The sequence below is a fragment of the Barbus barbus genome (genome assembly GCF_936440315.1).
Source record: "Barbus barbus genome assembly, chromosome: 5".
Taxonomy (NCBI): domain Eukaryota; kingdom Metazoa; phylum Chordata; class Actinopteri; order Cypriniformes; family Cyprinidae; genus Barbus; species Barbus barbus.
This window is the reverse complement of record NC_136733.1, coordinates 35,258,661-35,272,302: the sequence shown is the minus strand read 5'-3', so window position 1 is coordinate 35,272,302 and position 13,642 is coordinate 35,258,661. Positions and strand designations below refer to the sequence as shown.

Genomic DNA, 13,642 nt, shown 5'->3' with positions numbered 1-13,642 from the left:
GTTGTATGGCCATGAATACACTAACAATTTTAGGCACTTCATGTACATTTTTTTTTTTTTTTTTTAAGTTTTCCTGGTGTCCTCCACAGACCTCTTTCATATTATGCATTCATACATTCATACACCTTCTCCCTAAATCTAAGCAACTTACTTACTGACACAGATCAGTTATAGAGCAGTCTGTCTTTAACCTTTCATTACAAACTGATGAGTCCCAAGCATAAGCGTCTTTAAGTCACTGAGTAACCATGAAATAAGATGGGCAGGTGAATGCAAAGACCAAAAATAGTCAAGGAGGCAGAATGAGAAAGTGACGAAGAGCAAAAAGGAGTTCATAAAACAAAATGGGTGGAAAGATGACAATTACTGAAATATTGAGAAAAGCCACATAGATGAGAGATCACAGTGCTCAGCTAAATCCTGTCAAGTCATGGCTCTGGGTGACTTGACTGAGGTCCATTCACTCATAAATTTCAGTAGACTGTAGATCCTTTCTGCATTCCCTCGAGTTTTTACACTTTAAACAGAAGACAAACGGACTGACTAGATCGGTTCTGCTTACAAACAATAGCAAACAAACCACTATTAGATTGAACACTTTTCAAAGACTTCAAAGCGTCTTCTTTTGTGTTCCACAGAGGAAAGTCAGTCATTCAGGTTCTAAAAGATATGTAGGGTGAGTATACGATAAAAGAATTTTCATTTTTGTGTGAACTATCCCTTTAAGATACCATGAAATCATTCCCCTTGTAATTACAAGCCAATTGACAACTATTGGGCATACTGTGATTTGAGGTTTATTTTGCGGTTTTAGTATTTGATGGCCTACACAAACTCCCAACTTCACTTTAATGAACTGAAAGTACAGTGAATACTATACCACACATATTAAAGTGGTACCTAAATTCATAACTTCTCACCCCTGGAAGCATAAAAACTCCTTTAAAACTGCTCCACTGAGAAGCTTTTCTCAAATCATCAAATGGAAGATCCTCTCGGTGGGCACACTCTTTACCATTCAAATACAGGAAGTCTATCCATTGTTCAAGTGACCTTTTCTCTGATGACGTGCAGTGTTGTGCTGGAGTCTCGAGTGTGAAAGATTCTCATTTTATATTGAGGTCTAATAGAAAATAGCTAAATGACATTTTACTGACGTACAATCTGCCAGAGATCTTCTAAAGCCTTGACTGATAATGCGGAGAGCGCTGTACACCAGTAATGCACGGACAAGATCTACGCAAGAAGGATATTTGAAACAGCTGACCTGAAATTAAAGATGACAGAAAAGGTATGAAAAACTTAATCAGGACAGAAGCAATACAGCTAGTTATCTGGAATGAAATTAAAATGGGCAACCATTTCGGGCGTTTTGGGACCAGCAGTCGCATGGCTGCACATGTAGATCTGTTTGTTTCCATCCAACAGCTCTAATTCCCAGCACATGCTGTTCTAGAATAAGCCAGGCTATCATACCCTCATAACACAACACTTCACAAAATAAATAAAATAAAAAAATAAAAACTACATTTTTGCCACTGCAGCTCCCCCGTCGCTTAGATACCGACGGCTTTGTTCTCATAACATGCAAAAAAGTCAGGAAATCTGAATGCTAAAGATTTTAATATATTCAAAAGGCACACAAATGAGTTCCAAGGCTGGGCTGAACTCCCCAGAGTATTTCCATTGCACCATTGTATTTGTCCAGCACACAAACACACACAAGGCTTTCTGGGAGGTCTAATGCAATATTTTTTTATCAGTTTCAAGTGTTCCACAGGACTCCAGTGGTCGGAAGACTGGTGCTCGCCTCATAGAATTTAACCACGGTTAAGACAATAAAAGTATGGATGAAAGACACAATGATAAATGACATGAGCAGAGCTCATTGTACTTGAAGACACTGAACGCAGATGTCTGGAAACAAAAAGCATGTACACAAAAACCACAGCAGTGCGTCTGACTATCCGTTCCACTGCGCGTGAAGAGCGTGTGCGCTCTCATGTTATATTACTCTCACAGAACGGCGGGGGGCTGGAGTGGTTCGACTGTGGCCCCTGTTGCTACAAGTCAGACGGAAAGTTCATAAAAAGGTAAATTCAATAATAAGAAAAACAGACTGTGCTCACCAGTATAACAAGTCAGAGTTTTGGAAAGTCTGGTGTCCTGCTCAACAGAACCACAGCAACTCAATCATTACATCACAGCATAAGGATAGTTTATCTACTCTAGTTTACTACTCATGTCTAATCTACTCAAATCTGATCCTAGTTTAGAGACAGCAAGATAAAGTCAGCAAGGATACAATAAAATGATAAAAAGTGACAGATGTATTTTAAATAAACAGAATTTTAAAACATTAAATATGAATATGAAACAGTTATTTAAAATTGCAATAAGATTTCACAACGCTACACTTTTCACTGTATTTTAGATCAAATGAATGTAGTCTTGATGAGCATAAGAGATTCTTTTAAAAGCATAAAATATATTACTTATTTCAAACTTTTAAAAGGAAGTACATATTATTATAGCTATGGTTATTCTAAATATTTTTAGCTGTGGGTCTTTAACTGGCATGAATTTACAGACGTAACTTCTCAGAGAAAATTTCAGCCAGCTGAGAGGGTGAGACGGCTGTTAGACTTTCGACACTACAATTGCAAGATGATTTGTGTTTCTAAATTCATCCTATTTGCACCCTGTCTCGCAATGTTTTTCTGTATCTTGCACCATGATCATTGCATTTTTAGGATAACGTGTCAATTTAAAAATACTTCAGCTTTGAAAAATGATTGTTCGGTCCCATTCAGTTGTGCTGCATCTACATAAGTGTGTACGCTCCGTATCAAATGTTTGGTAAATCAGACCCTAAATGAGTCGTACTGTACAGTGCTTCTTCAATCGTGTAGTCGATAATGAAAGTATGCATTTTTACACAGCTCTAATTCAAAGACTTATACCTGACGTAACACCATTGAGATAAGCTGCTATACCAAGGGTGGTGAACTCCGGTCCAGGAGAGCCACAGACCTGCAGGGTTCAGCTCCAACCCTAATTAAAACTCACCTGCCTGCAGCTTCCTAGTAACCGTTCAGACCTTGATTAGCTTGTTCAGATGTGTTTGATTAAGGTTGAAGCAAAACTCCAGGCTCTCCAGGACCGATGTTCACCACCCCTGTGCTATAACAATCTTGCAGGTGATAAATGTGCAACGCTGAAGATGCTTTCTTTCCAAGGCCAAACTGAAAAGAATGCTGAGTGCACATCTAGTTTCTTTGGAGTTTTCTGACATGGTTTATGGACAAATGAGCTTTGACTTAAAGTCACCTCATTCATTTACCTGTGTTCTCTAGTGAAAGCACAAGACACTCAGGTAAATGACCTTAAACCACACAAATGAGTCCTGGCGAGGGTTTTACATATATCATTTGACTACAAATAGACATTTAAAAAAATGAAAAGGGGAGATTCATAAAAAATCCCTCTCTCACTTGATCTATCTTCTGTGCTCTGATTATTGACAATAATTTAGTGAAATTTGAGGTTTAGCACACCAGAATGCAAACTGGATATGATAAATGGTGATGGCAATTAATTCTGTCTTGTTTTCTGCATTACCTCACCAACTGCATGAACTATAACTGCTATAAAACTTATGGTGGGGTCTGCTGTCATACTATTTATTGTGCTGGGAATAAAATACAATTTCTGAATCGCATTTAAACCAGAAAGTAAGTCACTTACGAAAGACACGCAGGCTGCCAGCAGCAGAATCCTCACCAGGAGGTCCTCAAACTGCTCCACCACCAGATCCCACAGTGATTTACCTGTGAGAGAGACAAATATGAGAATGACAAACAGACCGATAGACAGACAAAATGTTTAAGTATTCAATGACAAGTGGGTGTCAGGTTAAACCACACAGCTGTAACGCAGTGCATGTGTTTGTGCATGTGTGCATAGTCTTAAAGTAAGTCTTAAAGTTTAACTCTCTCTAGTAAAACTGAATGACTGAGCCTGTGCTAACGGTGCAACCCATAAAGAGAGAGCAGTAACAACATGATGGAAAGATCAATATTTACCTTCTTCGGCTGGGAGCTCTGTCAGTCAAAACACGGCGAGGCAATCCGTTGTGGAATGAGAGGCAGGGTACGAGGGAGAGAGAGAGAAAAAGAGAGGACAAAACAGAGGGTATTCTGTTAGAAAGTCCATACAGTAAAAACGGTGTTTAAACAGTTTCTTTTACATCACACTGCATTGCCTGTGATAGTGCGAGTTAGCTTAATTTTTTGCCTGAATGTTAAACGGAGACATGCAGCGCAATACTAAACTAGAAGATTACAGATTAGCGTAGACAATTATTGATTTAGGATTAATGGACTACTTCTCTTTGCAGAATAGATATGAGATTTTTGCAGTGTCTGAGCTATTCCCTGAAAAGATTCCTACATTGCAAAACAAGCTGCAACACCTTTGCAGCATCTAACACTCACTTAAAGTTCATCTTTAAAAACACAAAAGGTTGATTGTAGAAAAAAGGGGCAGGAATGATGTTATATATCAAAATATATAATTTTTCAACAATGTATACATTTTAATGCCACAATAAATACACCATCATAAATAAACTTGTACACATTAACTTTTATATCAAATTATTCTTTATGTATTTTATGTGACAAAATACTAATATCAGATATTTATAATTTATTGGCCAATAAAATTATCTGCTTATAGGTATGGGCCGGAATTATAATATCAGTGCATCCTCACTTGTCACAAAAAACAAAACAAAACAAAACAGGTACAAACGGCTCACTAAATGTAAACCACAACCTTTGCATGCAAAGAATATCATCTGGGGTGGACAAATGTACAGATGGACCAGCAACTGTGATGGCGTTTGCTTAGTGAATGTGCTTCCTTTCTCAAAGAGGGAGAATTTCATGATGAAACAAACATTTCTGGCATTGTACAAGAATCATACAACATAGATGTGCTCTGTGGCCTACACACTGCTGTTTAGTCAGTTCTAGAAGGTTCTCGAGTCAGAGCGTGTGGGAGCCGAAGAGCATGTGGAGAGTGGGAGGGGGCGGAGCTTCACGGACCTCTCTCTTTCACACGCACGCATCATAATTACAACACAGATGCCCTCTTTGTTGAGGCTCTACTCTGAAATCTTGAGGATTCACAGCCGTTTAGCATGCATGTCCGTCTGCGTGGGGAAAGAGTGGCCTCATTAATAATCAATTCAGACTGATTGCTGCTATAGGTGCGACTATTAAGTGCTTTCATTAACTAATCACAAATGACAAAATGTACGCCGAAGTGTACAAGAACAGTTTGTTTCTGGGAGACTGTTCATGAATGGACCTAGAGAAAGCACAATGGAAAATCCTTGGAACCGACCCAAAAGATAGCGAGAGAAAATACAGGGTGTTCCTGAATTCCAACAAGCATGTGTTTGTGTGTACTTAGGTCAAGTTTAGCCTTGCGTTGTGCGGATACTATCAGGAGTTTCCCTGACATTCTGTTTAGAGTGAAAGCTGCATCCACATCAGTTCTGATAACCAAGAACAACTTGATTGCACTTGCCTTTGTCACTGACTATGACTAATGGAAAGGGGGCTTCCCTGCCTTATTGAGACAAATATTTGCTTCCTTTTGTCTCACAATCATACATTCAGGGAAAGGCTGGGAACAGGTCAAGCAAGTCATGACGTCTTCACGGCTCTGCAGTTGGGAACAGGCTCAATGCAAGTGCAGTGGAAACCAAGATGAAATTGGCTCAAAGCAGAAGACCTGCAGCAGTGAAATTACACAGCGGTAAAGCATTAAGATTGCCATTTCCCTTTCAAAAAAGGCGGCACACATCCAAACAGTCTTAACGCAAACATTTGGCCCATCAATGACTGAATTTCCAGCAACACTTGGAAAAAATATATATGGGGGAAAAATACAAGAAATCATGACCGCCTGTTTACTTAATAATGTTCGGTCTTATTCAGCTTTTTAACGTTTTTTCGTAATTAAACAAGACGAATGAGACTTCTTCAGATGTAAAAGTGAATGAGAGGGAGGGTGAAAGGCATGAAAGAGTATGTTCTGCTTTGAAGAACAGAGCAGATTCTTCTCTTCATCTTTCCTCAGGCTATGAGATCTGTCTGTACTAGAGAGCCTGAGAATCTGCAGTCGAGAGCTCCGTCTATGTGATATAAGTGCAGTGATGTACTTCAATTGCTTCGATAACTGAGTCATTCTTTTCTCTTTAGGGGCCCTGTGCATAAATTGCAGGAAGCAAGAGTATCCCATACAGTTTTTCTTGCTCCTCTGAATTTCCAGCTAAAGAAGCACTGTCTGACCTTATCAAATCTGTTCAATATTTTGATTTATGGATTAAAAAAATTCTACTTTAAAACATATTTCATAATATTCTAGTGCAAAATGTCTGCTTCTGATTTATGTTTAAAAACAAGTTTTATTAATGTTTAAAACCAAGTATTTCAGAATTTTGTGGTTTAGAATTATGAATTACATTTTTATTCCATTTAGAATTTTGAATTGCAGCTCTGAAATATCTACTTAAGAATTTTGAGCTTTAAAATTTCGTATTTCAGATTTGTTTCCCCCCCCCAATTCGATTTAGAATTGTAGTTCAAAATTAGCTAGTATGGGGTTAGTATGATTTTGTTTTTTTTGAAAGATACAGTAAGAACAGCAATATTATGAAATGTTATTACAGTTTTCTATTTTAATATATACTTTAAAATGTAATTTACTCATGTGAACTTTCAGAAGCCATTACATCAGTCTTCAGTGTTACATTCCTTCAGAAATCATTCCCAATCTTTATTTGCTGATTCTTTGATTTAAAAAAAGTTCAAAAGAACAGAATTTATCTTAAAAATAAATCTTCTGTAACATAAGTTTTTACTGTTTCTGTTTAATGCATCCTTGCTGAATTAAAGTATTCATTTCAGAATTGTATATTTCTGAGAATGCGAGTAGAATGTTCTAGTTCATTCAGAACATTAACAAACAAAGTAAACGGCAATCTCCTAAAAATATCATCAAACTATCTTATGGTATATCTGCTGTGTATTCTACTTGACACTGACCTCAATAAGACGTCAGTGACCATTCGATGAGCCATTGAAAACCATCCTCTTACTGTATATTTCGAACAGAATTCAATTTCTGCATCTGCACTGAGACACCTGGTCAGCTTAGAACCGTGCATTTCTCTGATTCATCTTGAGGCACCTTTCTCTTCACAGCATCAAAAGACTGCAGGTCTCTTTTTTGAATCCTGAACCCACTGGCACAGTCTGCTGCTCATGATAACTGTAGCGGCTTCAGCTCTAATTCAACATGATATTATGTAAGAGGAATATGAACTCATCTGAAGTATGTTGTGGAAAGTAATCCCCTCGCAGAGCAGCAGCATGTTCCTCCAGTGGTGTGGAAAAAGTGGGTGGCAGGACAAGGGGAGAAATGGCCCCAAGTTTCCATCATTCTCAGTGAGAAACTAATTCGCTGTATTTTTGTGCCCGACCATTGGTCTGAACACAAACACAACCTTTGTGGGAGGAAGGAGGGTGGGAAATACAGAGAAAGAGAGGAGGGATGGAAGGGGTTCCCTGTTCGGGTGTGCCAAGGATTCCCTCAGAGTCATCTGGGCTGTGTCTGCTTGTCTGGCCCAGGCACATTGCTACATCGTGACTTCACCCTGCCCTCATGCATAACAAACACACACACAAGCTTGCTTTTGTTGTCCCCCTTTAAATTCATCTTGCTCTACTTTTCCACCCTCTTTTTCAACTATCTTTCTCTCTCTCTCTTTCACTCTACAACCACACAGTAAGTGAAAACAAGTGGCAGTCTGTTTACACACCAGTCAGTGGGAGAGGGGAAACACTTCCTGGAAACAGTTGCCAACAACACACAGAGCCTGTAACGTCTGTACCCAGGGGAGTAGGAGGACAAGCGAGAGCATGGCAGCACACGGTAGGATGCAGTGAAAGTGTGACCCAGCAGAACTCACAGCTAACCTGAACTTGTTTACCTCCTAAAATAAATGAGCCCAGTCTTACTACTGCATATGATTCCAAAGTGCCATACAATCTTGTTCAAAAAATCTTTTAGCAAAAAACTTTGACCTCTAAAACAACAATGGGTGGGAAAAAATAATAATAACCATTACTATCACAACCTAGTATGTTTCAATTCCACTGATCATAAACACATTGAAACAAAAGTGTCAACATATCCTTTCTTCTGTATTGTAAGAGCTTATCAAAACAAAAAAATGTAGGGCTCTGAGCTCTGCACTCAAAAACAGAGGCAGATGAACGAATCGACTCATGATACTTTAAACATTACGAGGTCAAAATTAAATAAATAAACAAACAAACATAGGCAAGGATGAATTTGTTCACAATATATTGAGTCGAATATATTAAAGTGAAATGTAATGATGCACCAATTTTACAATTCTGGCTGATAATGATACCATCAGTTATTTTTATGTTATGGACAAAATTACAATTCTATACTCTTTACATCTAAATAAAAGCAAATAAAAAAATCTAACAGATTAATGCAACAAGTGAATGTAGGCATCACATTGCAGTATGAAAAAATAGCCTATTTTAAGACTTTGTGACTTTGAAGATTACCTATAAGTAAGCATTAGATAACAGCAAGAGTCATCTAAATGTAAAAATAGAAGAAAATGAGAATGCACAATTATGTATCCAATACTAACCGTATTGGTTAAAAAAAATCCACCACCTATGAAAATCTCCATCCTATTCACCTATATAGACTGTATTCTGGTCTCTAGATCCGAGTCAAGTCCCTCCTTCAAATGTAAGCCTATTTTTTGCCTTATTTATCATCCACCAGACAAAGATCAGATTGCTCAGAAAAGCACACAACCATTCAACATGGCAAATGAATTAAAGTACCATTCAAGGCCATAGCTCAAACACAGCAATACCAGCCAATGTTTAATATTCGAGGTTAGGGATTTATTACATGTATTCAATATATGTGTGTGTGTGTGTGTGTGTGTGTATGTATATATATATATATATATATATATATATATATTAAAAACATTATGGGATGCAAAATTTGTTGGATGTTTCAGATCTACTTTTTCGGTTTCTGTCAGTTTCTGTCTCTTTCAACCATGAAAACATGAAGTTTAAAGAGTAGTTGCCATGACCACTTGGCTCATGGACATGGTTGGAACAGCATCTCTCTGTCAACGTTCACCCAAAATAAATGTTACACAACATAAATCCTACTCTTGATTTATACGCACTTCAATTAACACAACAACACTCTACTACTATAAATCAGAAGTGACTCTCAATACATAAAGGCGCTGTTTGAATTCATGCAAACAAGTTCTATGATCAATGTACTGTGTTGAAGGCATAAAATAATTCCTTGCTTTAAGTGCCATTTACAAAGCAGGCATTAAAACAGAAGTTCCAAGCCTCCTTCAGCTTCTCAAAATAACTTATCGTGCTGGAGTTATTGACTACTGCTCAAAATAGTCATGATGGGAAACTACAATGAAAGGACACTGTAAAGTCAACTGTTGATTATTGTGAATAAATCACTAATAATCCACTCGTATGTGATTTGTATGACTGCAGGACAATGTGTACATAGAGCAAACACTTCTAAACACTACAGGAGTAAACATGCTAATTATTAAGTTAAAATTCTAATTGATGGCCAAAATGCCCGGAAAACCTTTGCGTAAAGAGGCGTTCACACATACAGTGATAAAGGAGGTTGCCAGGTTCTGTTGGTTTCTTGCAGGCGTTCCTACTCCAACTGTAAAAGGCAATGTATTATGTGAGCTCCAGTGTCTGTACCACCACTGGAAGTGGTTACTCATTTGCATGAAGTTGAACTCTGCTTTTACTCACACTGCCAGACTGACATTGCCATCTCTCACTGAAAATGAGAATAAGTTCAAGTCACTTTGCCACTGAATGTATGGACGCCCCTATGAGTCGACATCATTAGCATAGTAAGCATCCTAGTAACATTTATGTACAATACTTGGTACTGTATGAGGCTGGGATGTAGAGTATCAAGTTAATGGAAAATAAATTATGAGTGATGAATACAGGGATGTAACTATTTGGCTCATAACACTGCATAACAAAAAATAACACTGCTCACTAGAAATGGTCATATTTTAAGGCCAATTTGCAAATTTTCCTTCATTTCATGAGAAGATCATTAATCTCTGGAACAAGACATAAGCAAAAAGTTTCTACTTATAGTACATAGTGAGTTTAATAATACTCAGTTATATAGACACAGTTACTTTAAACCAGTGTTATTAAATATACCTCAAAGTCATTCAAGCACACCTGGAATACATGCATAACTTTTCTCATCACTAATTTTACATTTCATATTTAATGTTATTTAATTGCCTACTTCACGGCCAGCTCAAAGCATTGTTATTGGTTGTCTGAGGTGTTACGTAACAATACGTTTTCTCTCTGAAGGGGAATATCTGGTCTCACACAACGCTTCCACTGACACTGTACAGCAAACCCACCTACACCACTCACAGTGATCCTCAGTTTTACAGAACAACCTTCACATCTGCAACATACACACACAACATAAATCATTTCTCATTCAGAGAAATGTTTTTCGGATGTTCACATTTAAAAACACAGCACCAGCAACAGTGAATTTGAGGTTCACACACACACACACACACACTAAAAAATGAAAGAACAGCCAACAAGTCTCTGGACTGCCTGAACAACTAGCTGACTAATGGGTCTTAAAGGGATAGTTCACCCAAAATTTTAAATTCTGTCATCATTTCACTCTCATGTTGTTCCAAACCTTTATGAACTTCTTTTGCAGAACACAGTAGAAGATAGTTTAAATAATGTTTTGACCACTGACCACCATTGTATGGACAAAAAACCCCAAAACAGAACACTGAGACATGTCTCAAAACATCTTTTATGTTCCACAGAAGAAAGAGTCATACAGGTTTGGAACGACATGAGGGTGAGAAAATGAACTTGAACAGAACTTTCATTTTTGGCTAAATCATCTCTTTAAGAAAGCAAGATTGTGCAGCAAGAGTTAAAGTTTTGAACAATGATGGATATTACCTGCAGGGTTACCTGACCTATAGATCTGAGAAAATACAACAGCTGAAAAGACAGAACCATGTCTGCAAAAACACACGCACTTACACTCATTCATAAACAAGCAGACAGACAAACAGGAACACACAGCATTTTCTCTTGCAGTGCATGCAACCTAGCTACTTATCAGCATAGCATGAAAGAAAAGAGAAATTATTACGCTTAATAAAAACCAAATGAGCGGTTTGCCACAAGGAGGTGACGCTGTGAGCACAAGTGGGAGGTGAGAATGAGAGCTGAGTGACAAGATAAGAGATCACAAACACACGGACACGCACACACAAGATGTGCTAATGATAACGCTCCAGCCTCAGTTTACTTCCTTTTCTCAAACAAGCAAGAAAAAATTAAAAATAAAAACCAATAGCTATTAGTTATTGACTCTAACAAACTAACATATTCTGCATTGTGATGATTCAATGTGTGCAGTATTGCAGTGGGTGTGCTGGAGTTCAGTTTTTTTTATTTACAGTAAAACGATGTACCAATGCAACATGACATTTCAAAAAACCTCAGCATTTTACTGCTGTAGATTTCAACGTATGTTGCATGCATAAAATCAGAATTGATGTGGTCACATTTGAACTTGAAACATTAAAGATGGCTTTAGATGCTAAGAGAAGTATTGGAAAATGCACCACTTGCAGAGCTGACAAAGGATGTTTTCTGTGGTCCGCACTAGCAGATGATATTTTCTTGTGGTTATGCTAATACATTTGGCCTACAGGAAATGTTTAAGTGTGCTTAGGTTTGTTGAAAAAGTTCATTTATGAAATTAAAAAATTTAGTGGTCAACGTATGAGGCCTTTCGTGATGTGACAGGATGTCAAACATTACAGTATAAAACGTTTGGGATCAGTATGATTTTTTAAAGAAGTTAATACTTTTATTCAACAAGGATGCATTAAACTGATCAAAAGTCAAAGTAAAGACTTTTATATTGTTACAAAAAAATTATTTCAAATAAATGCTGTTCTTGAACATTCTATTTATAAAATAAAAACATAAGATAATAAGAAATGTTTCTAAAGCATCAAATAAGGATATTGCTGATTTCTGAAGCAATTCAGCTTTGCCATTTAAAATACATTAAAACAGAAAACGGTTATTTTAAATCACAAAAATCACATTATTACCATATAACTATTTTTGATCACATTAAAGCAGCCAACAAGTCTTCTTTCAAAAACAACAATGACCCCAAAATTTTGAATGATAGTGTACTGTATACTACAGAAGGCCTACAGAAGTTACAACTCAGTGCTGTTTTCATGAGGCCAACCACAGAGAATTGAGAAATTGTGACAATAATACACTTCACTTCTTATACTGTAGCTTCACTTGATCATGACTGTAGCATTTTAAAAAACATCAAACAACGAAAAACTCTAAAACACACAGTACAACTATTAGTAGAGCTGTTGTATGAGTAATAAGTATTTTAGTATTCTGGTCTGGTATAACTGGGGAGTTATTACAAAGAGGAAAACAATACCATCCAAGCATAAGTTTCACACAGATGATATGCCATACCAAACAAATGCAACTATTTGAAAGCATCTCCATTACAACTGATTTTGAGAGAGAGGGAGACAAAAGAGTAAAATGAATAGGGTCCTCTAAAAATGGCCTCAGGTCATTCTGTGTCTTTCCGATGTTTACATGCGAGCCAGTTGTGTGTGTATATATGTATAGTAGCAGTCATTTACCCATGCCAACTGCCTGAATGACATACAAAAACACATGCATGTGCACAATCGCACGTAAAAAGCTCTTCAGCAAGGCGCGCAAAACTCTGCACCACAAAGAACGAAACACCAAACATCCTCTTATAGAGTCCTTAGATCGCAGCTGTAAGTGAGAAAGCTGCTTCTTCCACACACACACACACACACACACACAAGGGATGGCTCCATACCATAATTTTGGCTTCGGTACGATACCAGAATGTAACACCTGGTAATGATACTAAATCGATACCATAGGTTACAGATAACCAGCCTCAAAAGATAAGTGAATTTAAAACAATTTTATTAATAATAATAATAAAAACAGATTCATATCTTAATACCTTTGTATCAAACTAACAAAAAACCTACAGGGAACATAGGTTACATTTTGATTGAGTTTGAAGAAAAAAAAATAAGACTGAAGTTGCGCAATTAATGCAACAAATGTTGCTTTATTGTAAAGTGTTATTCTAACAGTAAAAGTAATATTCAAAATCACGTTATTATTTCTCTCGCTCTCAGATTGTTTTCAGATTTCAGACTCAGCCAAAGAAAAAGCATTAAATATAAATCTCGCTCTCTCGCTTGCTTCATATTATTGATCGGCAGCGCGCCAGAAACATTCCCTTCATATCATTGATACTAAAATGATTATAGCAAAAATCTTGCTCAACTCAAATCCAATTAATATTCGATTGT

General features: G+C 37.2%; 1 protein-coding gene across 2 annotated transcripts in view; it reads right to left on the bottom strand.

Moving 5' to 3' along the window:
• LOC306869966 (sarcoplasmic/endoplasmic reticulum calcium ATPase 1-like) overlaps positions 1–13,642 on the bottom strand; it is a 69,350-nt gene that overhangs the window by 47,132 nt on the left and 8,576 nt on the right. For both annotated transcript variants that reach the window (XM_079416947.1, XM_079416946.1), the window contains exons 2-3: positions 4,086–4,103; positions 3,748–3,830 (exon numbers count right to left, since the gene is read on the bottom strand). In XM_079416947.1, the coding sequence (XP_079273073.1) occupies positions 3,748–3,830; positions 4,086–4,103 (101 nt within the window). The remainder of the gene's footprint in view (positions 1–3,747; positions 3,831–4,085; positions 4,104–13,642) is intronic.